We start from the raw sequence: 25957 nt of genomic DNA, 5'->3' as shown, positions 1-25957 counted from the left end.
ATCTGAGCTCTCTCCCTCTGACTCTGGTAATGCTTCACATATATCCCCCCTATATACATTCCAAGCCGCCCATATCTTTGTCCATTTTCTGGGGCTCTTTCGATTAGCATATACTGTCCGTTCCGTGACCATGAGCACATTCATGTCTCTGCACCAAGTTATTAAAGATGGCGTTTCAGCAGCCACCCATTTCTGCGCAACATTTCGTTTCGCTACCATGAGACCTAGCGTGACCCATATTTGACCGTACCTGGTAAGATCATTTGGCTCCCATATTTTGAGCAGGCAACTACGTGGGTCAGGGAGGAGCGAGATCCCTATCGCTTGCGATATTGTACGTAGCACCTGTCGCCAGTAGTTTGTTATTGCTGCACATTCCCATATTGTGTGAATGAATGACCCTTCTTCTCCGCACCCTCCAAGACAGTATGGATGTTGCGCTCTATGCATTTTATATAACATGGTCCTAGTGTAATACACTTGGTGGAGAATCTTAAGTTGCATAAATCGGAACCTTGCAGAGATTCCAACCGCCCTAGGAGACGTCAGGGCCTCTTGCCATTCTGAATCATCCACATCGCCTATTTCTAATGCCCATTTGCCCCTTAGCTCTACTGTTTGATCTGGCAGGTTATTAATTAGTTTTCTGTATGTGAAGGACGTGGCACGTTTTTGCATGTGTTCAGTGAGTAGTCGGTCTTCTAATGGGGCTGATTCCGGGACCTCCGTGTCTGGCGGTATCGCTGTCAGCAGTGCGTGACGTATTTGGGTAGACCTATATGACTCACTGGGGCTCATTAATGCAATTCTAATTGATTAAAAAGAAAGCAGAGAGAAGGTTGGTTTTAGATGGGCATTAAGTAAGCCTTTAAGGAAAGAGATAATTGCCTTTATAAAAAGTTTTCCAGGATCATGCATAAAGGCAGTGAAAGTTTAGTGTTTCAGTATATTAATGAAGGTCTTGTTATAAAGCAAAATAATTACAACAGCCGTTTCAAAGTGCTCACATTCATCTATCTTATTCCTCTTCAGCTAACTTGAATGCATTGCCTCCTCAATCCACTATCATGCAGTTGCTGTTACCTTTTCTGGACGATCAAGTTGATGTTTCTTAAGGCGACGTACTGCACCTCAGGCTCACCAGAGAGAAGAGTGACCAGAGGAGGAGCCAGTTTCTTTAACAGCATGATGTAATAATCTGCATCTTTGGGGAGCAGCTCCAGAAACTTCATGAGCACCTTTACCGCCGAGAGGACCACAGCAGAGTTAGCATGAGAAAGGCGAGGGGTCACTCGCTCACAAATGCTGAGGATAAGAGCAGTAGATTGGAAATATGACAAAAGAGTAAACATACATAATGACAACAAACCGACCACACATTATTTCTTAAATGAATATTAGCATGACAGCAACCCCATAACACCCAAAGACCCATACAACACATACATGCAGTCCAATATTAAAAAAACTTCTATTGATATATACTTTAATACCCATCAGGACACACATAAGCATCCTCCTCTCTCCAAAAATTCAACTCTGCGCTTTCACAATTAACAAGAAGCGGATCACCCACCAACTTACCCTACTAATTGGTTGTACAACCTGGCTTGCTTCAAGCTATCATGTATACAGTGAGACGGCAAGAGTGAAAGAGTGTGACCGAATATTACATTTTCAGTTGCCGAAATCATCTGTACATTGTGTCATTGTTACAGAATCTCTTTAAAAGCACAGCCATCAGCTCCATCCTTCCATTCATGCACTCAATTCCAATCACATAATTAACAAACAAAAGCAAAGTTATTCTCAATGACCACAAAAGGACTTTACTGCTTATTCATATTATTTAACATACCTTTAAAGGGGTTTCCAATTACACTAATATTTACACATGAATCAAATAACAAAATTCATACGCTTACAGAAATGCTATCCACATTTTAATACCTATCCAATGACTCCAATAACATACGACGGATTCAATATCAATGCTTAAACCCATTAGCTGACTATTAACTGTCACCAATATTTACAATAAACTTTCCTCTGTACTCATCCCTATTACAACAAACATCATATCGAGTAGCACACAAACATTAATTTACTCGCTGTAGAGTGGATCTACTCCCTATCTTCGTGGGTGCCAATTCTGCCTAGCCCATTCCACCAAACAGAACGCTCATTAGCTCAGGGGTTAGTTACATAATTTACCACAACGTCAAAAACACATCTCAAAATAGAAATTGAGCACTAAGTAGCAGTAATCCCTGCTCTACAAAAATAATGCAGTCTCATCAGGAAATCAACTTCAGAACTAGTGCTTTTATACTTGAATAAAATCAATGGTCTCCTGGGATGTATCACAGATTCTGGTTCAGCCTACCACAAAGTCTGCACTCCAAACTGTGGCATAATTCATCAAGGAACAAAGAAATATAAAGGATCATCCCTATGCTCATGGATCTTCAAATGGCTTCCTATGCTGGACTGCCTTATTTCATGGTCTGCTGTATCCCATTTAAAGCTGCAAATATTTTGCAACAACTGGCAAGCAAGTTTAAGGTTTCGAGAGGTCTACATAATACCCACTGCAGCAATATTATTATAGAGGCTTTTGTAACGCGCTCTGCTACTAAATAGTATAGTATCCTGGCGCGAAGAGAAAAAGAAGGGAACAGATCACAGTAAATGCAAAGGAGGTGCAAAGGAGGAACAGCCTTTAGGCATTGGTGTTGAAGAGGTAGGTTTTTAGGCCTTTCCTGAAAGCCATGATGGAAGGGGCTGTTCTCAGTTGCAGAGGCAGGGTATTCCAAGCTCTCGCTGCTCTAACAGAGATGGATTGTCCACCAAGCCTGCTATATTTGAACTTTGGTACAGTCATTTGATGGAGATTGCTTGATCTGAGAGGGCGGTTGGGGGCATAGAGAGAGAATCTTTTTCTCAAATAGGTTGGGCCTGTTAGGTGGAGTGCTCGGTATGCTAACACAAGGATCTTGAATAAGATCCTTTGCGCCACTGGAAGCCAGTGAAGGTCTCGGAGTGGTTGGCGGACGCTAGATCTTCTGGGGATGTTAAACAGCAGCCGTACCGCAGCATTTTGGATGACTTGGAGGCGGTGGATCAGATAGGCTGGGAGTCCGCAGTAGAGAGCATTCGCATAATCCAGTCTGGATAATATCAGAGTTTGGCAAGTTTTAGACTAAGAATTGTGAGAAAAAGAAAAACAGACAACAAACCTTCTCTTACACTGCTACAGTCTGAATTTCAATCCAGATTTAGATTTATCAAACCTCCTTTCCTACTCCAAAAAACAAGAATGGAATGGAAGATCTTTCCTCAGGAAATATTTTATACACAGAAACATTTCTCCTGCTTCACAGACCCTGATAATTCCTTAGTGGAAGAATTTCTCTATTCTGTGCAGTGGTCTGTCTGTTTACAGCCAAGTATGTGTTGTACAAATAAACATACATAATAGGGTCTTACGCTGTGTCTTCTACAGGAAGAACATTTGGGCTTCTCTAATTAAAAGGCTCTCGATGGAATTTCCATTTTTATCTCTGGCCCTGCACAAAGTTTTATAAAAACCTTACCTCTCTCTAATCTGTGACTAAATCTATAAGTAGAAATGATCCTATCCATTACATGTATTATGGTTTGCCTCCATGTACCTCCTTCATCACACTGACTATAAAAGGTTTATGTCCATCCTCATCCTCCCTCAATTACTCCTATCCTTTGGCATGCAATGAGTGCTATCCTTCGGTGTCACTCATCCAGGGGTTCGTAATGGGCCATTAGGGCAGTCTTGGGGATCCTAAGATCTGCTTTTCATTACTTTTAAAGCGGTTATCTGTTTTTGTCTCTAGGCCCTAACAGAGTGTAAATGTGACTACCAACCTCCAGGTGCAATGTAGTTTACCTTTGGGCCTCACGCTCATCCTTGGGGCTGTAGTTAGATAGGCAGTCCAGAATGAATATCTGGCCCCACTCTGTGCACTCATTCAGGGCTGTCAGCAGCTTGTTGATGTTTTGAGGGTTCAAATCCAATAAGTTACTGTTGGGATGCGACTCGCTGATCTCTGAAAGGGCTGCTACAGCATTTGCCACAACCTAAGTAGAACAGAAAGAAGGTTTTCATTAATACCATTATTACTAGTCTACTATGCAACTAGTAGCAATATTGAGCTTCCAGGATATTATATTTTGTTCGGGTATTGGGAGGTGGCAGAGGAATTTACTGAATGAGCATTTGCCAAGACAGAAAACTAATATTAAGAGATCAGAACGGCAGAGGCCGGGGGAGGCGCGGGGGGGGGGTGGAATCTTGCGTTTGTGAGGAGGTATGTCAAATAAGCACATCTGTCTAATGCATCTACATCAACTTTGTTGATTCATGCAGAAAAAGAATGTCAAACAATCATGTTTTCTGAATATTTCACACCTTCTATAAGATCAAATTTTCTGAAAAGAACAATTGAAATAAAAAATAAAGCCAACTTTGTAAGTGTACTCTTGTGAGCAGAGCATTATAGAGGCCCTAGATATTCAAGTGTCCACCAGATCTCCCACAAAACTACATTTAAGAATTTAATTAATTCCTCGGAGGCTTCTGTGAGCAACATTCCTGGGGGAAAAACATCTCTTGTTGGGTGGGGGAAGCAACCAACAGTTTATGGATAAAAATAGACACCTTCACTGGAACACAAGGGCCTGTTCAAGGCAGATCATCAAAAGCATTTGAATCGGTCAAACTGGTTTCTCTCAGTGAACAGGCAATCAGGTTACATAGTTGACTTCAGAGCTAAGCAAAAATTAGGAATGGCTAAGGAAAATGCTACTTACCAGTAGGCATCTGTTCTTGTCATGTAGAGCGCAGATTCTTACACTGTGCATTAGATCGCCACCTGGTGTTGGGCTCGGATGATTGCATGTTGTTGTCGTCTTGGAAGAAGTCTTTGCAGTCACGAGATAGGTGACTCCTCCCTTGGACGATAGTGCGCATGGGCATCGGCTCCATCCTTAGATTGTTTTTCGCCATGATGGGAAATGATGGAGTTTGTAGAAAGAAGAAAGGATGTCCATGCGTGTATATCTAAATAAGATAGAACTGGAACAGATACAGGCCCCGGGGAGGAGGGAGGGTGTGTAAGAATCTGTAGCTCTACATGTCAAGAACAGATGCATACTGGTAAGTAGCATTTTCCGTTCGAGGCATATGAGCTGCAGATCTTACACTGTGCATAGATTGTACAGCAGTGTCTCCCTTTAGCGGTGGTCACCTGTATCTGTTGCAGTAGTTTGAAAGAGGGTTTTGAGGACAGCTTGGCCTACTGCAGCTTGCAGCTTCGCTTGCACATCAACACAATAGTGTTTAGTTAAGGTGTGTGTTGTAGACCATGTTGCTGCCTTGCAAATGTCTTCATGGGGAATGTTCCCTAAGAAAGCCATGGAGGCTCCTAGTTTGCGTGTGGAGTGCGCCCTAGGAGGAGCTGTTAATGTACGTTTTGATTTTTTATAGCATATCTGTATACATTTTACAATCCACCTTGCAATTCCACCTTTAGAGATTGGGTTGCCTTTATGTGGTGGAGATAAAGCTACAAACAATTGCTTTGTTTTGCGAAAGGATTTGATCCAATCTCTATAATAGAGGAAAGCTCTTTTAACGTCTAGTGTGCATAGATCTCTTTCTGCTACAGAGTCTGGGTTTTGGAAAAGCACTGGTAACTCTACAGATTGGTTTAAATGAAACAGAGTAATAACTTTTGGAAGGAATTTGGGATTTGTTCTGAGAACCACTTTATTAGGGTGTAATTGTAAAAATGGTTCTTCTATAGTGAAAGCTTGAATCTCACTTACTCTCCAAAGAGAGGTAATAGCTATTGGAAAAGCTGTTTTCCATGTGAGGAACTGCAGTTCACATTTGTGTAGAGGTTCAAAAGGTGGTCCCATGAGCCTTGTAAGAACAATGTTTAGGTTCCACACTGGAGAGGGTGATAACCTGGGAGGAATGATTCATTTTAATCCTTCCATAAACGCTTTAATAGCAGGCTCACTAAATCGAGACAGATGTTGTCTATTTTGTAAATATGCTGCAATTGCTGCCAGATGTAGGGGTATAGATGAATATGCCAAATTACATCTTTGTAGAAGGTAACGAATGATATTTTGGATGGAAGCATCTAGGGGATCAATTTGGTTATTGTTGCAGTAAATGGCAAATCTTTTCCATTTAGTAGCATAGCAAGCTCTAGTAGTAGGTCTCCTGGCTTCCTTAATGATATTCATACAGTCTGCTGGTAGGTTAAGATAACCAAACTCTAAGACCTCAGGAGCCAGATCGCCAGATTCAATTGACTTGCGTCTGGATGTCTGATGGCTCTATGGTTCTGCGTTAGCAGGGATGGAGCCAGGTGTAGTTTTTGGTGTGGAACTAGAGATAGTTCTAGCAGACTTGTATACCACGGTTGGCGTGCCCATGTGGGAGCTACTAAAATTAGTTTGAGCGACTGTTGTCGTAGCTTGCACACTATTAGTGGTATTAGTGGTAGTGGCGGAAAAGTGTACGATAATCTGCCTGACCAGTTCATCCAGATCGCATTGCCTTGGCAGCGGGTGTGGAAACCTGGCGGCGAATGTTGGGCATTTCGCGTTTTCGTGTGTGGCAAACAGATCTATGTCTGGATGACCCCACTTGTGAAAGAATTGTTAAACTTGCGTATGTAGTTCCCATTCATGAATCTGTTGTGTCTGTCGACTTAACAGATCTGCTATCTGATTGTGAACTCCTGGACGGTGTTCTGCTAACAGATATATGTTTTGTGGAATGGCCCATCTCCAAATGTTCTGTGCAAGCTGAGACATCTGTAGAGTTTTTCCCCCCCTGTTTTTGTATATAGTACATAGCTGTCATGTTGTCCGTCCAGATTAAGACAGCTTTGTTCTGTACTTGTATTTGGAATGTTTTGAGTGCTAGGAATATTGCTAACAACTCTAGGTGATCGATATGGAACGATTTTTGTTGGTTGGTCCATTGCCCTTGAGTAGTATGATGTAGGAGATGGGCTCCCCATCCTGTGAGAGATGCATCTGCTGTAAGTACTATTTATGGAACAGGTTCGAGGAACGGCCGTCCTTTTGTCAAGTTTTTGGTGTTCCACCACTGCAGAGAGTGATGTGTGCGGCTGTATACCAACACCAGGTCTGTTAGTTCTCCTTGAGCCCGATTGCACTGTTGTGCTAGACATTCCTGTAACGGACGCATTTGCAGTCTTGCATATGGTGCAATGAAGATGCAAGATACCATCATGACCATTAGTCTCATGAACACTCTGGTAGGGAGAGTGTGTTGATGTTGGAACTTTGTGACTAAGGCTTGAATACTCTGTATCCTTGCTGGACTGATATACGTTAGAGCTGTAGACGTGTTTATTGTAGCCCCTAAATATTGATGTACATGAGAGGGCTGTAGGTGCGACTTGGTGTAGTTGATTGTGAACCCTAAGTCGTGCAATGTTTGAATTGTTTGATGTGTGTGTTGAACACACTGATTAAATGATTTAGCTTTTATGAGCCAATCGTCTAGATAAGGGAAGACATGTATTTGTTGTCTTCTGAGATGTTCTGCTACTACTGCTAGGCACTTTGTGAACACTCTTGGTGCAGTTGTTACCCCAAATGGAAGGACTTTGAATTGATAATGCTGTCCTTCCAGTACAAACCTTAGATACTTCCTGTGAGAAGGATGTATAGGAATGTGGAAGTAGGCGTCATTTAGATCCAGTGTTGTAAGGAAGTCGCCTTGTTGCAGAAATGGGAGCACTTGTTGTAGTGTGATCATATGAAAATGATCTGAGTGTATACAGTGATTGAGGGGCCTGAGGTCGAGAATTGGTCTTAGTGTCCCGTCTTTTTTGGGTATTGGAAAATACAGCGAGTAAACCCCTATTCCTTGATATTGTAAAGGAACTATTTCTATTGCGTACTTTTGAAGAAGTGATAGGACTTCTTGTTTGAGCAGTGTAAGATGTTCTGCAGACATTGGACACTGCCTGCGTGGTATGTGTGGAGGGGTAGCTGTAAGTTCGAGGCAGTAGCCATACTGAATAATTTGTCTTACCCACCTGTCTGTTGTGATGGAATTCCAGACAGGTAGGAACTGTGTTAGTCTGCCCCCCCCAGGAGTGGCGTGCTGTTGGGGAAGCAGAGGGAAGTCACTGTTTTGTGGTGGAAGAGGTTCGATTATTGTTGTTACCTCTAACTTTTCCTTTATTGTTGTTGCCTCTATAGCCTCCTCTAAAATATCCTTTACTGGAGGATGCCGGTGTATTGGATTTGAAGGAAGCTGTATTGTCTGCTCCAGTTTGTTTGGAGCCTCCTCTATAGAGGGAGCGACGAAAGGAGCCTCTAGCCTGTGTGTATTGCAAAGCTCCCATTGATTTGGCTGTATCTGTATCTTTTTTCATTTTCTCAAGTGCTGTTTCTACCTCTGGTCCAAACAATTGATGTTGGTTGAACGGCGGATTTAAGATTGTAGTTTGCACTTCCTGCTTAAATCCTGAAATGCGTAGCCATGCATGACGTCCAAGTAGGACACTGGTGTTTACAGCTCTAGATGCAGTGTTTGCTACATCAAGTGCACGCTTGATTGAGGCATTTGAAATTAGCTTGCCTTCTTGCATAATGTCGTTTGCCTGCGCCTTATATTGGTCAGGTAGATGTTGCATTAATTTTTCTAACTGATCATAATGAGCCCTGTCATATCTTGCAAGGAGGGCTTGCGTGTTAACTATACAACATATATTAGTAGCTTGTGCATCTATCACCTTAGATTCTTTATCAGGGGGTGGTGCTTCACCTGACTTCTGTGAGTTTGCTCTTTTTCTAGCATTTGAGACAACTAGTGAATCTAAGGGTAGCTGTCCTTTAATGTAGGCTGGATTACCAGGAGCAGGCCTATACTTTTTCTCAATTCTAGGGTTTAGGATCCTAGCACGTACAGGTTCATTAAATACCTCTGGAGCATGTTTGATGACCCCTTTGATCATAGGAAGAATTTGAACAGACCTTTGTGATTGTTAAAAGATATCTAATAAAAATCTTCCTCTGCCTCATCTGAATGCATGGTGACCCCATGATAAATGGCAGCCCTATTCAGTAAATGCCCAAAACCAATATTGTCCTCTGGGGGAGAAGGTTTTGATGGAAATGACTGTGGGTCAGGAATATCTGGCACATCTTTTGGGTTTGGGTACTCCCAATCTGGATCATCAACAGGGTAGGGAAAAGGCTCATCTGGGTCTACCCCTCCCCCTATACTATACTCATCTTCAATTCGAGTTGTATGTGGTGAAGAATAAGGAGGAGAGTGTTCAGGAGAATTCGGAGGTGAATTGTTCGGCGGAACAGGAGATTAAGGAGAAGGAAGTATAGGAGAAGAAGGGTGCATAGGAGATGTGGCAGAGTCCTTCTTCTAGACAGGCACTGCAGGTGTAGGTGCTGTGTCTGATTTCCTCTTCCTATCTGGTGTAGTGGATACATGAACAGTGGTTGGGTCAATGCAGATCTTCTTTTGTAGAGGATCAGGCTGGAAAAGTTCTTCTCCTTGCGGAACCTTTGCCGGTGCAGATTTATTCGTTCCGGACGTGGTTGCTGCTTGTCTTTAGCCTTAGGAGTTGTAACTGTGTCCTTTGGCGTAGATTTGGGCACCGAAGGTGTTTTCGGAGTCGATGGCTGTTTCGAGGGCTGGAGCGCATCGGAATCAGGCCTTGTATGTTTCGGTACGAAGATATTGGCTTCCGAGTGGAAGCTGTTCTCGTCGGCTTTGAGGCGTCAGACACTGGCTTCATAGTTTTGTCTTAAGAAGTCGATGGTTTCGGAACCGAGGCTTCTTCGGTTTCGGTGCCGAGGGAGCTGGTGGGATCGGCACGTGCGGCTTGCTTGGTAAGGAGCTACCAGAAGGCTTGAGAATTTTCTTCGGAGCCGGGCTCGATGGCGGGGCTTTCGAAGTGTGTTTTTGGTCTCGAATGGGCCCCGGAGGCGGAGTGTTGACCTTTGCCTTTGATTTGGGTGGTGGCTATGGGGCCGGGGCCGTAGTACTCACAAGCTGACCTGATGGTATGGAGTCATCTGAGTCGTCTGCCTCTGATACGATTTGGAGATCGTCTGAATCTTCTTCGGGAACGAGCGGAACTTCTTCGTTGAAGATATCCACCGGTTCCGGGGCTGATCTCTGCATGTCGTGTCGACGGGCCCTCCGATCTCGAATGGTTTTCTTGGATCGAAAGGACGCACAGGCTGTGCAGCTGGATTCGTCGTGTTCCGGCGATAAGCACAGGTTACACATCTCGTGATGGTCACTGTGGGGGAATATTGCTCCACAGTTGGGGCATCTTTTGAATGGCGTCCTTTCCATGAGGTGTAGGCCTCACGGCGTGGATAAGCCCAACGGCCCGTGTCGGTGACCGGAATCGAGCTGATGGAGTCGAGACAATGTCTGTCGATAGCGAAAGTAGTTTTGGTGAAGTATAAATAAGTTTTTACGCGTCAAAGTACTTGAAAAGTAGATTTTGAACCGGAGAGGAAAAAGTTAATCTGAACCCAGTGGCGAATAAAAAACAATCTAAGGATGGAGCTGATGCCCATACGCACTATCGTCCAAGGGAGGAGTCACCTATCTCGTGACTACAAAGACGTCTTCCAAGATGACAACAACATGCAATCATCCGAGCCCAACAAAAGGTGGCGATCTAATACACAGTGTAAGATCTGCAGCTCATATGCCTCGAACATCAAAGTTGTCTTGTTCATAAGTTAGTGTTAAGCATAAATAAGATCTAAATCAGAAAAAGGTAAATATTAACAAAGCAACTCCTCATTAACATTTCAAGTTGCTCTATTTGGGGTAGTGTGTTCGAGATGGGGACAGAACAGGACAGCAGGGCCACTCTCTGTACTGGCCTCGTGATGCTCATGTGCCTCGTCGGTGGGCCAGTCTTGGCGGTGTTGGTGTCCGAGCTGCACCCTGAACAAGCCTTGGCTGCTGCAAGGGGTCCGGTGTTGGTGTAGGGCTGTTCCTGGAGATCCTGGCGTCTCCAAACTAGGTGGGAAACTGATCTTACCTTCTGGAGCACAGTGACCTTCTTCTGGGCAGCTGCTGCGTTAGTGGACCCGGTGGTCAGCAGATGGTGAACCAGATGTTCGAGTCAGTGCCTGCATACTGAAGGGAAGTTCCTGCTCCACTTAAAGGGAGATGAGGACGGATTAGCGGAGCGCTGGCAGCCTTTCGAGGCTTTTGGAGGATGCACAACTGCAGGACCAGCCGGGTCATCACAAATGTAGAGACAGAAGCAGGCAGGCAGGGTTTGGCGCCAAGACCACAGCTAGTACAGAGTTATTGCCTTCATCGTCGCGTCTTCGGGCTTCTTCTTTGGTCAGGTGAATCTCAGCTTCTGGTGTCGGGGAGTCACCTAAATACAGAATTTAGGGGCCTTAAAGGGAGTGATGGGCAATAGCTAATGGGCTACTTACCCTTGGGGTCACTACACCCATTATATGACCACTTCCTTTGGGGAGTGGGAATAACCGTGCCCCAGAGTTCCTAATCCCACCAAAAACATGATGGTAGAATCCGTCTTTCATGGAGTACATTAGGTAGTCCACCTTAGGGGTGTGCTAGTCTAGCGGTGCAACATGCCACCTTGCATGGTGCCAAATGGGCCTCAGGGTAAGAGGTGACATCTCCCAGGTCTGGAGGTAGGCAGGGTTGTATATCAAAAGCAGCAGGGACTTTGAAGCTCCTGGCCTCGATATGCTAAATCACTAGATATTATGCTGGAGGAGGTGTAAACATCTTCCTCCGGCGCATGCATTGTTTCTGGCCTCATAGTGAGAGTCCGAAACATTTCTGTGGTGGCAGGCTGGCCGGGACTAGTCATCCAACACACAAGATTGTGGAGGGTTATTCAAGGGCAACCTCTAAGGTGCCCTCTGGGTGCATGTCATAATAAATATTGTATTAAGACAAGGAGTTTGATATCAAACACCATAGGTTACAGTAAAGCCATCATGTAGCTGGGGTACTCCTAATGACCAGTGCCCAGTACATATACTTTAGACTGTTCATGTGCATCATCTAGTAATTGCGCAATATAGCTCAGGAGAAAGAGCACTGGCACTGGGGCCTGGATAGCAGGGACCCAGTGCACATCAGTCAAAAAACATCAGTACCAATTGCAAAAAATGGGGGTGACCATGACAAAAAGGGGCACTTTACTACATAGCCCTCCTCCGCCCCTCCTGCCAAATGAAAGAGTATGAGATTAACTTTTCTAGAGAGAGTCTTCATTGTCTAAGTGGAAAAACCTGGAAAGACCATCAGCATTGGCATTGTCACTCCCAGGTCTGTGTCCAGCTGTAAAGTCCATTCCCTGTAGAAAGATGCACCTCAACAGTTTTGGATTTTTCTCTTTCATTTGCATCAGCCATCTGAGAGGCCTGTGGTCAGTTTGAACAAGGAAGTGATTTCCAAACAGGTAGGGTCTCAGCTGCTTCAGGAACCAACCCACAGCAAAGGTTTCCCTCTCAATGGCACTTGAACACTGTTCCCTGGGTGATAAACCTCTGCCAATAAAAGCAACAGGCTGGTCCTGGCCATCATGGTTGTTCTGGGATAGAACTGCCCCTTTCTCATGTTCAGAGGCATCTGTCTGCACAACGAACTGATTTGTATAATCTGGAGCTTTTAGAATGGGTGCTGAGCACATTGCTTCCTTCAGAGTGTCAAAAGCCTTTTTGTGACAGCTCACTGTCCAGTTTACTTTCTTTTGTTACTTCTTGGAGGTCAATTAAGTGAGGGGTGCAACAATGGTACCACACCCCTTCACAGACCTCCTTTAGTACCCAGTAAAGGTTAGCAATGCCCTGACTTAAGTCTGTGTTGCTGAAGCTTTCCAGTCTAGAATAGTCTGGATCTTGGGCTGTAAAGGGTGTACATTGCCTCCACCTACCAGGTGGTCCAAGTATACAAAATACCACTGGCCTATCTGGCTCTTGCTTGCCTTGATAGTGAGTCCTGCATGCTGCAGAGCCACAGAGATTTCCAAGCTGGGTTAGGTGATCCTGCCAGGTGGTACTATAGACAGCAATATCATCAAAATATGCTACACTAAAGACTCCAGCCTAGTCAGGACTTTGTTCACCAGCCTTTGGAAGGTGGTAGGGGCATTATTTAAGCCCAAGGGCATCACAGTAAACTAGTAATGCCCATCTGGTGTGGAGAATGCTTCTATTATGCTCCTGGGGTCAGCCCAATCTGCCGGCAACCTGATGTCAAATCAAAAGTACTGAGAAACTTGGCTGCCCTTAACCTGTCAATGAGCCTCTCTGCTCTTGGAATGGGGTGTGCATCTGTCTTAGTGACAGCACTGAGACCTCTGTAGTCCACTCAAAACATCAGCTCTGCTTTATCTCCCTTGGAATGAGGCTTGAAGACTGATAATGCTGGGCTGGCCCAGGGACTCGCAGAGTCCCTGGGCTAGTCCCTGAGGATTATATAGACAAACTCCTCGAGAATCCCGACCATATCTTTTTAGCCACTGATCTACCTACTATAGACTTTAGTCTGAAAGATAAAATCCAACGCCTAGAACGATTGGAAAAGAAATTGATCCGCACCCGCTGGCACGGACATCTACTCACAAAATATCTTAAAGAGAATATTATTCCCATTGGCCTACAGATAAAGATTGAACCAGCTATCTTTGTTGAAGTTCCCAAATTTAGAGAAGGGTTTAGCCAAATATCGAACAATTGCTCTCGCCATTAGATGGTGCTTGGGATAGAGACAGCTGCCCAGCAGATCCAATTACTGACCAGCGAAATCAAATCACTCAGAGCTGAGATTGCTGCGGATGCCAACCTCGCAGGTGCAAAAGAAACCCTCAACAACTTGGAAGCTACTTTAAAAGACTTTGATCTCACCACCCAAAACCGGAAACTAGAGAAACTCGCCAGAGACATTAGACTATATGATAAAAAGAAAACATATCCATATCTTCAAGACGACTACTGTAAACAAGATCAACAGGGCCGTTTTACCAACAGGGGCCGAGGGAGCTTCCGGGGTAGAAGAAACTACACCACCTTCTCTGATTCTTCTTATAGTTCTGAAGGCGAGCAGGAATTCGCAGGCCCTAGCCGTCCATATAACTATCAAGACTACGGATACCAGTCACCTCAGTACATACCTTTTTTAGGACAACGTCCCGCACCATGGCGACCTGCGAGAGGGAGAGGCAACTACTCCAACAGAGGCCAAACACGTGGACAGAACCAGAACAACACCAATTGGGATACCGGACGTGGTCAAGCTCAAAAACAGGTCCACTTCCAACCAGAACAGCACGGAGAGAGAACCACACGGAACAAAACTTATCGCTGGTAAGGGATACATCCACCACAAATCCCATTGTTAACATCTCTCAGTATACTCTGAACGAACACGAACAACGCGCACTGAGCAAAGGGCTATCATATGTCCCTACGAACAGACCGGATCCCTTCACAGTCCGCACGGAACTTTTCAAATTCTTTAGAAAAGTGAGGCTCAAGTATTTCTTCAGAAACGCTGGACCATACAAAAATCCCTCTAACACTGGCCTGAGGATTCCCTCCACTTTCGTTCCACCTTCTTGCACTATGACCAACAAAATTTTGGCATATGAGGCAGTTGTCTGGAGAGATGTAAATTCAGCCCTACTTGAAAAAACCTACACTAAATACAATACTAGCAAAACCGAAAAAGCTGCCCTTCAATCGCTGGCCAATAATACAGAGGTTGTGATTAAACCTGCTGATAAGGGCGGTGCAATTGTGATTCAAGATGTCAAAAAGTATGAATCCGAAATTCAACGACAACTGATGGATGGGATCAGTTATCATAAACTACGATCTGACCCTTCACAGGCAATAGCAATGGAGATTCTTGAAATAACACAACTCGGACTGGACCAAGGTTTTCTCTCTAAAAATGAATTTGAATATCCCAATCAACAACACCCTCGCATGGCAACGATTTATACACTGCCAAAAATTCATAAAAACATGACTGACCCACCAGGACGCCCGATAGTCTCGGGCTGCGGCTCTATATTAGAACCACTAGGAAGATACATCTATTTTTTCTTAAAACCCCTGGCAGAGGCTACACGAACATACTTGAGAGACACTTCACAGACAATCAATCTGGTTGAAAACTTACCATTTGATCCTCTCACACAGCTACTGGCCACATGTGATGTGGTATCGCTTTATACCTGCATCCCTCAAGAGGAAGCCTTAGCAGTCATTACGAGGTATCTACAACTAAGACCGGCACCTATGCAAGTACCAACTGAATTAATCACAGCTCTACTACGGATTGCAATGACAAAAAATTTCTTTACATTCAAAAATGAATTTTTTCTACAGACCCAAGGAGTAGCAATGGGGGCTCTTTTTGCCCCAGATGTAGCCATCCTATACATGGCAGCCTTTGAAGACAACACTATATTGAACATTGATAATCCCTTCCGAGACCATCTACATTTATGGGTTCGTTATATCGACAACATCTTAATAATTTGGAATGGTGATCTCATTACATTTACTGACTTTCACGTCTGGCTGAACCAACAATCACCCCATTTACAGTTTACCATCAAATCCGACAATCAAAGTATAGATTTCCTGGATATTACCATCTACCACCATTCAGGTCAACTTTTAACAACACTCTATAGAAAATCGTCGGAAAGGAACTCCCTACTCCAGTACAACAGTCATCACCCCCGGGCACTAAGGGACAATCTTCCATTTGGTCAGTTCTTGCGTATACGCAGGAACTGCTCCATCAAAGAACATTACTTGCAACAATCAGAAGACTTATCTGACCGTTTGAAAGCACGTGGATATCCCAAAAGACTTGTCACGAAAGCCCGAAAAAGAGCCTGGTTCTACCCTCGTGAGGAACTTCTAAAAAGAAAGGACTCCACCACCAATCAAGTGGATCGCATTGTATGCGTCACGACATTCTCTACCAAGAGTAACCAAATTAAGAAAATTGTCAACCATCACTGGCAACTGATTGCGGATGACATCAAGCACCCTGGCAACCCACTTCATGCCTTCAAAAAATCGAAAAGTGTTAAGGACTATGTGGTGCGCTCTCTCCTTCCCACAAAGGAGGAACCCACCATCAGGTCGCTCTGGAATCTCCAACCAGTTACTGGCCACTTTAAATGCGGCCACTGCAAAGCCTGCAATACCACTGTTCAGACGAAGGAGTTTCAATACAACCAAAGTAAAATCCAGCTGAAAACTCTAACCAACTGCAATACTTCAGCCGTGATATATGCCATTATCTGTCCATGCAACCTCATCTATATTGGCCAAACCCAACAAAAGATCAAGCAACGTATCCTGCAACACATGAGCAGAATCAGATGCGAAGTGGTGGATGCACCCCTTGTAGACCATTTTAGATCAGCAGCACACCCACCTGAAAGCCTAAAATGGGTTGTTATTGAAAAGGCCACTCTGGGACCTAGGGGAGGGAATATCACCACTATTCTGAATATCAGGGAACTAAAATGGATGTTTTTCTTTGACTCCATTCAATCAGGTTTAAATGAACAGGATAGTTCTTTCTCTCAATTGACAACTCTACCTTAATAATCTACCTCACCCCGTTGATTGAAGATATGACTTTGTTTTGTTTACATTTGGTACTCATATAAGTCTCAGGTAGATCGACACTGCTTTTACCATCATGTGACAGGTACGCAGTATGCTTATGTCAGAAAATCTAATCCTTGATTACACACTGCATAATTGTTATTTGATATATATGGTTGATATCTACCTCTGTCCCTTAGACATAACTCATGTTTGGGTGATGCTCTTCCATCATTTATGTATGTCATTGACCGATTGATGCTGCCTTTACCGCCTTGGGATAGGTACGCAGTACACCTATGCATCTAATAATTACTACTATGTTCTGTATGTTTCTGAACGTCTTCGTCTTAATAACCACTGTGTGATAGGCATGTCATGCCAATTTGAATTTGCCCCTCCAACCTCCCAATGGCCTACCCAAGTCCAAGCAAATCTTCCCTGTATGCCCATATTTTAGAGCAACTTTGTCGGACCCGTTTGGTTTCCAACCAACAAATCCCGATTTATTTGTAATATTGCACCCTAAGAAATAGCTTAATATTCGTAAGGATTTGTCAGTCTTAATTTTTAATATTCTGTATGTTTTCTTGACTCTTGATACATTTGAATTCATTCGGATCACTTCGGCGATCTAAGACTTTCACAGTCTTTCTTCCCTTACTACTGCCCATGTGACCTCCTGTCACTATGACAACTAACGCTCCAGGAAGTTCGGCGTTCTCCTCGAGGCAGCCGTGAGAGACGCTGAATTTTCCTCCGATCGGTAAGCCCGCCGATCACTGGCCTATGATAATAATAACAATATTAATGTCGCTTCCGACTTTGCAGTAATTCTGGACTCCATCTCCCCCTTAGGACACGATTCCAGAATAATACGTACGTTATCCTCTAAGACTCGGGGGACACTATGAATTTATCTACGTTATTCGGTAAGCCATCCCACACATTGATCTCTCACCCTGATTAACTACACCTTGGCTGGCCATAGATGAATAATTTTCCCTTTACACAGATACGTAGAGTGGTCGCCCCGTGCCCAGTGTTCGGATCCTATCGCCCTACCCTATCGGGATATCGGACTTTACTTATCAAGTAAGTCTGATTTATTTCTTGTTACTATGATGCCCTTAAAAATTTAGTTTAAATCATAGTTCTAATTAGTGTGTTCGCGATTTTTCCCAGGATTGAATACCTCCCATTGATTCCTGTTCTGATCATTAACCAGAAATACTGATTGATTCAGGTATGCCTTTTCTTACATGTGTTTACCCTTATAATCCCCTCTGCGATTCAGACAACGTTAAATATGGCACTAAATTGGATTTATTATTTTCCAAACTAGGTTGTTTGCCCCGCTACCCCTCTTCTGTCCTGAAGAAGACCCCCATGCAAGGATTCCATTAATTCCTGCTTTATCTGGGTAGAAACGTCGACATACTCCCTGACCTATAACACAGCCTCCTCCTACCCACTACTCCTGTACATTCAGGACAATGGGGCATGTGTAACTTGAATTATTGGTTTAAACTGTGACCGTCTTACTACTTATCTTACATTGAATTTGTACTAATGTTTGATAGATACGTGTTTTTATTTGTCACAATCCCCTCCCACACTACCCTCATACCCTCAGGGGCACCAATACAACTGCAATGTGTGAATTCATGTTTGTTGCTTTTTTCCTATAATGTGAATAAAACATTATAGATGTAATTTCTGTTTATTTGATTTAACCAATTAGTTGCGACAATACGCTTCCCTCCCTTACTGGGACCCCTCTCTTCTTAACGCTATACTACCCAGGTCCCAGTGACTCTATTGGGTTAACCCTCTTCTGTGATACTATCGCAGAGGGTTCAATCACCCCTAGCTCTAGCATCCTGCTGACGTCAGTTCAGATGCTTTCTTTGATTTGGTCAGAATGCATGTTTATTTTGTTTTTGACAGGTAGCATGTCTCCAGTGTCCACATCATGTGTACATCAGGTTGTCTAACAGTGGTCACAGAAAAGGGACCAGAACACTGCCTTAGGACTTGCTTACTGTCAGTCTGCTGTTGGGCAGAGGGTGTGTCTGAAAAGACAACTCCCTCAACAGACCCATCTTGAATGTTGTTGGAGAAGAGGTCAGGAAGAGGTTCACTGTCTTCTTCCTGATTCTCATCAGTGACCATCAGCATGGTCACATCAGCCCTGTTATTTGTTAAACAGATTGTATTGCTATTTTTAAATAGGTTGACACATCTTTACAATAACCGCACAACAAGTTACAGAACATGAGATGGATAACAACATCATTATGGCGGCTCATGCAGTATAACTGAACCACATTAGAATTACCCTCTCCCACTCACCTGTCACATCAGCCCTGTCATGATAGAGTGAAAGATGGTTCACATGGATAACCTTCTTGGGGCTCATGGAAGCGCCAAGGTCTACCAGATAGGTAACCTTCCCTTTTCTTTCTAGAATAGGGTAGTGTCCACACCATTTGTCCTGGTAGGTCGTAGGTGCCACAGGCTCCAATAAGCAGAACGTCTGCCCTGGTTAGAACTCCACCAGTGCAACCTTTTTGTTCTTTTCCTCAAGCCCGCAAGTCTCCGTCAGCCACACCACCGAACTCCTCTGGACCGAGCACCGCTAGATCTACTTCGCCTTCCATAAGCCAACCACACACCACCGCACCCAACAGATCCCCCGCCGCTGCTGGAGCAAAATCACCGAAGACCAACTACACGCAAACCTCGCTCCCAGCCTACCCACAGAACCCTCCACCACCGACGATGCTGCCCACAGTCTCAGATGCTGGATGGAGGACAGCGCCAACACCCTCGCCCCGCTGAAGAAACCCTCATAACAGACACCAGCATGAAGGCCAGCTGGTTCACCCCAGAACTCCTAGCCTCCAAGCAAGCCTGCAGGAAACTAGAGAAGAAATGGCACAGGGAACAAACTCCAGACAGCCACGCAGCACACAAGGACGATATCCGCAATCACCACCACCTCATCAAGGAGGCCAAGACGACCTCCTTCAAAGACCGCCTCCACAACAACGCACACAATAGCAAGGAGCTCTTCAACATTGTGAAGGAACTCTCTAACCCCAGTTCCAACACCAACAACATCCCGCCGTCAAAAGCCCTGTGCAACTCCCTCGCCACCTTCTTCCACCGCAAGATAGCAGATATCCACGACAGCTTCAACACCCAGACAGCCCCAACAGACAGCAACACAACCCCCTGCTAGCCTGGGCCAGCGTGAAAATCGATGACACCATCAAGACCATGCGCACGATCCATTCCGGCTCTCCGTCAGACCCATTCCCGCACCACGTCTTCACCAGAGCAAGCAGCTCCATCGCACCCCACCTGCGCAAAGTCATCAATCTCTCCCTCGAGAGCGTGACCATCCCAGAGATCTGGAAACACGCAGAGATAAACGCCCAATCAAAAAACCTAAGGCAGCCCCAAGAGACCTCAAGAACTTCCGACCCATCTCTCTGCTCCCCTTCCCGGCCAAAGTCATCAAGAAAACCGTCAACAGACAGCTAACCCGATACCTCGAAGAAAACAGAATCCTGGACCCTTCCCAGTCAGGGTTCCGCAGCAACCACAGCACCTAGACTGCCTACATCGCCGCCACTGATGACATCAGGAACCTGCTGGTAACGGCGAGACTGCAGCACTCATCCTCCTAGACCTCTCTGCCGCCTTCGACACAGCGTGCCACCGCACACTTGGCGCACGCCTCCACGCCGCAGGGATCCGAGACAAGAAGTGTGGAGAAGTGTGGCTTACTGGCTAGAGCAGGCAGACCCTGAAGCAGAGGTCAGACCCGGGACCAGGGTTCAATTCCCGACGCGGCAGGGTCTTGAGCTCAAATGTCCACGGACTCGATAATTCTCGCTTCGGTGCCTGGCCTACTCATGAGTTCACACTCTGCAACTCTGGGCATTAAGCTTGCTTAATCTCCACAACGGCCCCCCGCGGCGGGATGCCTGGCTTTCACCTTGGGGATGCCTTGTAGGGGCTATCTCACAGGGAAAAGCCAGGACGGGTTCCCAAGGAAAGCGCTTAGAGATGATATGGGTGATAAGCGCTATATAAATCCAATATACAATACAATACAATACAATACAAGGCTCTGGATTGGACCACCTCCTTCCTCTCTGGCAGAACCCAGAGCGTCCGCCTCCCCGCATTCTGTTTAAAAAAACCTCCGAGATCATCTGCGGCGTATCCCAGGTATCCTCCCTCAGCCCGACGCTGTTCAACATTTACATGGCCCCGCTCGCACACGTAGCCCAACAGCACAACTCCAACATAATCTCCTATACCGACGACACTCAGCTGATACTCTCCCTCACCAAGGACCCCATCACCGCCAAAGCCAACCTCCACGAAGGAATGAAGGCCGTCGCCGATTGGATGAAGACCAGCCGTCTGAAGCTGAACTCTGACAAGACTGAGGTCCTCATCCTCGGCTCCAACCCTGCAGCCTGGGACGACTCCTGGTGGCCGACGGCACTGGGGACAGCCCCAACACCTACCGACCACGCACGCAACCTGAGAATCATCCTCGACTCAACGCTCTCAATGACCAAGCAAGTCAACGCCGTCTCCTCCTCCTGCTTCAACACCCTCTGCATGCTCCGCAAGATCTACAGATGGATCTCGACAGATACAATAAAGACAGTCACCCAGGCCCTCTTCAGCAGCAGACTCGACTACGGAAACGCCCTCTACGGGGGAGCCCCGACCAAGCTCAAACGACTATAACGCATCCAAAATGGAACGACTGATCCTCAACGTACCACGCCACGGCCACATCACCCCCCACCTGAGAAACCTGCACTGGCTCCGCGTCAACAAGAGGATATCCTTCAAGCTCCTCACCCATGCACACAAGGCACTCCACAAGACCGGCCCAGCCTACCTCAACAGACAGCTCTCCTTCTACGCCCCCAACCGCCAGCTACGCTCCGCCGACCTCTCAATCGCCACCGTACCGCGCATCCGAAGAACAACCAACAGTGGGAGATCCTTCTCCCACCTCGCCGCCAATACATGGAACACCCTCCCACTGAGCCTAAGACAGACCCAAGAACTGCTGACCTCCAGGAGAATACTCAAGACCTGCCTGTTCGATCAGTAGCGCCCCCCCCCCCCCTTGAGACCCTCGCGGGTTTGTAGTGCGCTTTACAAATGATTGTTTGATTGATTGATTGATTGATTTGATTAAACCATTGCCTCTAGGGCTCCTGTCTTGCCTCACGGTTTGTGTTCGCTTTCTCATTGTACTAAGTCATCCCGGAACAAAGGTCAAGCACATAGTCTACTATGTCCAGTTAAGGTTCCCTCCCTTACCAACCTTAGTGGCCCTCTCACAGGATGGCCAAACAGAAGTTCAAAGAGTTAAGCCCACTCCCTTCTGTGGCACCTCTCTGTAAGCTAGCACAAAGCATGCCTGGAGGCGGAGGCAAGATGGCAACCGAGCGGTAGTACTTTTTCGTAAGCTCCGCCGTCCACTATCTCTCTCAGCCATATTGATGGTGGTCCTCGAGCCCCAATCACCGGTCAAAGGGGTGTCTGGGCCCGTGGCGTCTGCCCGGTGTCGAGGATGCTGCCAGTGGCTTGCTACAAGTGGCACCGGGGTGAAGGAGACAACGCAAGATGGACCCAGTGCGCTCCTGGGCGCTGGCGGGCACGAACTTGAAGGTTCGGGCCAGCTTGCAGAGACAGGAGAGCGGCTATAGCAGCAGGCGCTGGGTGTTGTACTGTACTCTTGTCTCCCGGATGCCCAGTGACCGGCCTACATGCACCTACATGACTATTTAGCAAGTGAGGCCTTGCGAGAGACCCGGTCTGAATGAGGAGCGGTAGAGGACTCCCCCTCCCGCTCCCCCTGTGAGACGAAGATACAGTAGGCGGTTGGGTGTACTTTGCAGTCCTCCCAGTGGGAAGCAGAAAATTAAACAAGCTTGAGTCGAGAGCGGGATTTACCGGCTACTGTGGCTGAGAGAAGATCCGATGCACCGGTGTGATAAATGGCATATCTGGGCCGCGGCTAACGTGAGTTGGAGGAAGACGCAGGAGGAATTCCCCTATGATGGAGCCCCCCCCCCCCCCCCCCAATTGATGGACCGAGACAGAGCGAAGAGACGGGTAAGGAGAGCTTGTGAATGCTGGACATTAGGGACAGAGCGGCGTTCTTTGGTGGAGCCTTGAAGCAGAGGAGTGGTCACCTCGTTGCTAGTCTGTGGATACAGCTGACACAGCGCTGCCGATTGCCTGGGTAGCGAGGAGCCCTTCATTGAGACTGGCCCCGAAACAACTATTATATACCACTCAGGCCTGAACTGGAGGCGACAGCAGACAACATGAGCTCCGACAATGGCTACTCCTAAGACCTCTGCCAAAAAAGAAGGCTCAATAAAAGGCATGCTTACTCAACCACCACATATAAAACTACCGGCTGGGGATATGATCTCAAAGTGCGCTGAAGCTGCCCCGGTGGGCGGGACAGAAAAGAAGCCCCAATCACCAGATCATTCCTGGTGGCCCTCTTCGACGTACTGAGGTCGGATTTTGTGACTCTCAAGCAGCAAATTGCGCCAGAAGACAAAGACCTCAGGAAAGAACTTGGCGAATTAGAGCACAGAGTTGATAACCTGGAACACACTAGCCACCCCCGGGATGAAGAGCTGGAGGCCCATTGCCAAGAACTTCTGGCCTCCATTACAAGAACACAGATCTATGCAATCAAGTGGAAGACCTTGAAGCCGGTCCAGGGGAGCTAATGTATGCATTAAGGGGGTTCCATTGCAGACCGCTACGAACGACCTTGAAGGCTAGGCCTGCAGACTCTAATTTTATATAGCTCCATTCTTGCACCACAGGACATTATCTTGGATTGCACACATAGAGCGAGTAGGCGTGCGAGCTCACCGGGGATGCCTCATTACTACACGTAGAAAAAAACAATTTTGAAAGCAGTGCGCGACCGCAACATCATAGATTTTGAAGGTACTACAGTATGGCTCCATCAGGACGTGTCACCTATTACACTGCAAAGGCGGCGTCAAATGAAGCCACTTTCCGAATTTTTGCAAAAGAAGGGAATTTGCTACCAATGGGAACATCCCTTCTGCTCCACCTTTGTGTGGGACAATGAGACCTGATCCCCGTTTGCACAATGGATGACGTCAAGGGCCTGATAGACCTCGGTACCAATTCACCAGCAGACAATCGAGGTATAGGAATGCACAAGACGGTCCCCCTCTGCTAAGCAGCTACACTGCTTTTTTAGACCGAAATGGCAGAAGACAACCAAGCTAACCGAGGCTGAACACCATAAGAAAAGGGATGCTCTACTCTGTCAGATTCAGACCCAGGACATGGTAGGAGAGACGGCCAGCGATTAACAACCCCATACTGACCAAGAGAGATGGGTGGCCTTCAGGGTGAGGATGCCCACAGACAGTGTTCCTTTCCACTACATGGGCTTGGGGACCTACCCACGATCTTCCCTCTTATCTGTACTTGTACGGCGGAGCTTGTGACCCCAGCGGCCTGGGTCCTGGTTTCTGGCGCTGGTTCCATGTAACATCTTCGCACTGTTATAGACCCAATGTAGTGGGGATCGCCGACATACTCTAGTCTGGTATGGGTGCTCTTTTTTCTTTTGCTCTTTCCTCTTTTCTCTGATCATATTAGACTACTTCCTGATGTTGACAGTGTTCTATCCTATACACACACACACACACACACACAGACAGACAGACAGACAGACAGACAGACAGACAGACAGACAGACAGACAGACAGACAGACAGACAGACACACACTCTCCTCTCTCCCCAGTGTGGCGAAGAGAAAGCGAGACACAGTTCCTTACTTTTTCTCTTTCCTTAAAAATTATTGATGGTTAAGATTCTCAGTTACAATGTAAGGGGCCTCAATGCGCCCGCGAAGCGTGTGGCGCTCTTGTCTACCTTAAATGAATCTAAATGCGATATCTACCTGCTTCGGGAAACCCACCTGCTTAAGACAGACTGGTGACGAATGAGAGTGCGTTGGTTTGACCGTCAGTACTTTTCTGCAGGGATTGGAAAAAAGGTGGGAGCGGCGATCACTTTGCCTGTAGAGTAAAGTTCACACAGGCAGGCAGGCAGAGATTCTGGAGCGTATCCTGTCCCTTCACATAGCAATAGGGTCCTATACATTTAACCATGCTAACATCTACATCCCCAATGAATGCCAGGAGCCTTTTACCCTGGAAGCTTAGGCTGGGTGATGGAGACCCCCAACACTGATGTCCTCTTTGGAGGGGACTTTAATCTGGTTAACAATGTGAAACATCCATTACAACACAGGCATTACCACGCAATGCCTTAACAAAGCAGCCAATACAACGCAAGTTCCATTACAACGTGTGCTATTACAAGGCAAGCCATTACAACGCATATGCCTCACTGACCAGCAGCTTCCCTGAGGTAAGCACCCGGCGGGGTTAGAATAGTAATTTACGTTGTAATGGCTTGCGCTGTAAAAGCATGCATTGTAATGGAAGATGCGTTGTAAAAACCGCAATTTAGAAGTATGCATGGTAATAGTTTGCGTTGTAACTTCATACATCCGTTATGGACACAGGGTTGGATTGCTCAATACAGATGGTGGTCCACAAGGGCACATCATCACCATAGGGCCATTGACATTTTTCGCAAACACCACCCATCAGAAAGATCCTACTCCTTCTCTGCAGCTCGCCATACATACTAACAAATTGATCTCTTTTTAGTTGCATGCTCCCTAGAACTTTCAGTACAGGATATTGACATTAGGGTGGCCGCTCTTTCAGACCACTCTCCCCTACACATTGAGGGATGTGTGCCCAATCTTCCCCGACAGAGCCACAGGTAAGGATTCAACTTTAAACTTCTCACATACGCAGAAATAGTCGCAGAGGTCACAGAGGTCATAAAGGCTTATTTAGAGACTGATACCCCAGATTCGCCAGTGGTACATCTTTAGGTCACATTAAAGGTGGTACTGCGGGGTCACTTTATCGCTACCTAGCTGCCTGCTACGATCAGGAGAGACGGGCAAAGCGAATTGCCCTAAAGGGGAGAGTTAAATAACTGGTGGACCAACACAAACAGGTACGCCACAGACTCAATTTAGCGAGTAACGAACAGAGTGTTAGTCATGAACAGGGCAGGATATGCTCTATTTCGCAC

At 46.1% G+C, this 25957-nt stretch overlaps 1 protein-coding gene across 1 annotated transcript in view; it reads right to left on the bottom strand.

Annotated features, from left to right (window-relative positions):
- The window catches only part of AP2B1 (adaptor related protein complex 2 subunit beta 1), a gene marked incomplete at its 3' end in the record, with an annotated part of 476528 nt that overhangs the window by 179029 nt on the left and 271542 nt on the right, over positions 1-25957 (bottom strand). The window contains exons 6-7 of the mRNA XM_086951572.1: positions 3926-4116; positions 1084-1305 (exon numbers count right to left, since the gene is read on the bottom strand). Coding sequence (XP_086807698.1) covers positions 1084-1305; positions 3926-4116 — 413 coding nt within the window. The remainder of the gene's footprint in view (positions 1-1083; positions 1306-3925; positions 4117-25957) is intronic.

The sequence above is a fragment of the Lissotriton vulgaris genome, unplaced genomic scaffold, assembly GCF_964263255.1.
Source record: "Lissotriton vulgaris unplaced genomic scaffold, aLisVul1.2 SCAFFOLD_972, whole genome shotgun sequence".
Classification (NCBI taxonomy): Eukaryota; Metazoa; Chordata; class Amphibia; order Caudata; family Salamandridae; genus Lissotriton; species Lissotriton vulgaris.
This window is presented reverse-complemented; position numbering and strand designations above follow the sequence as displayed.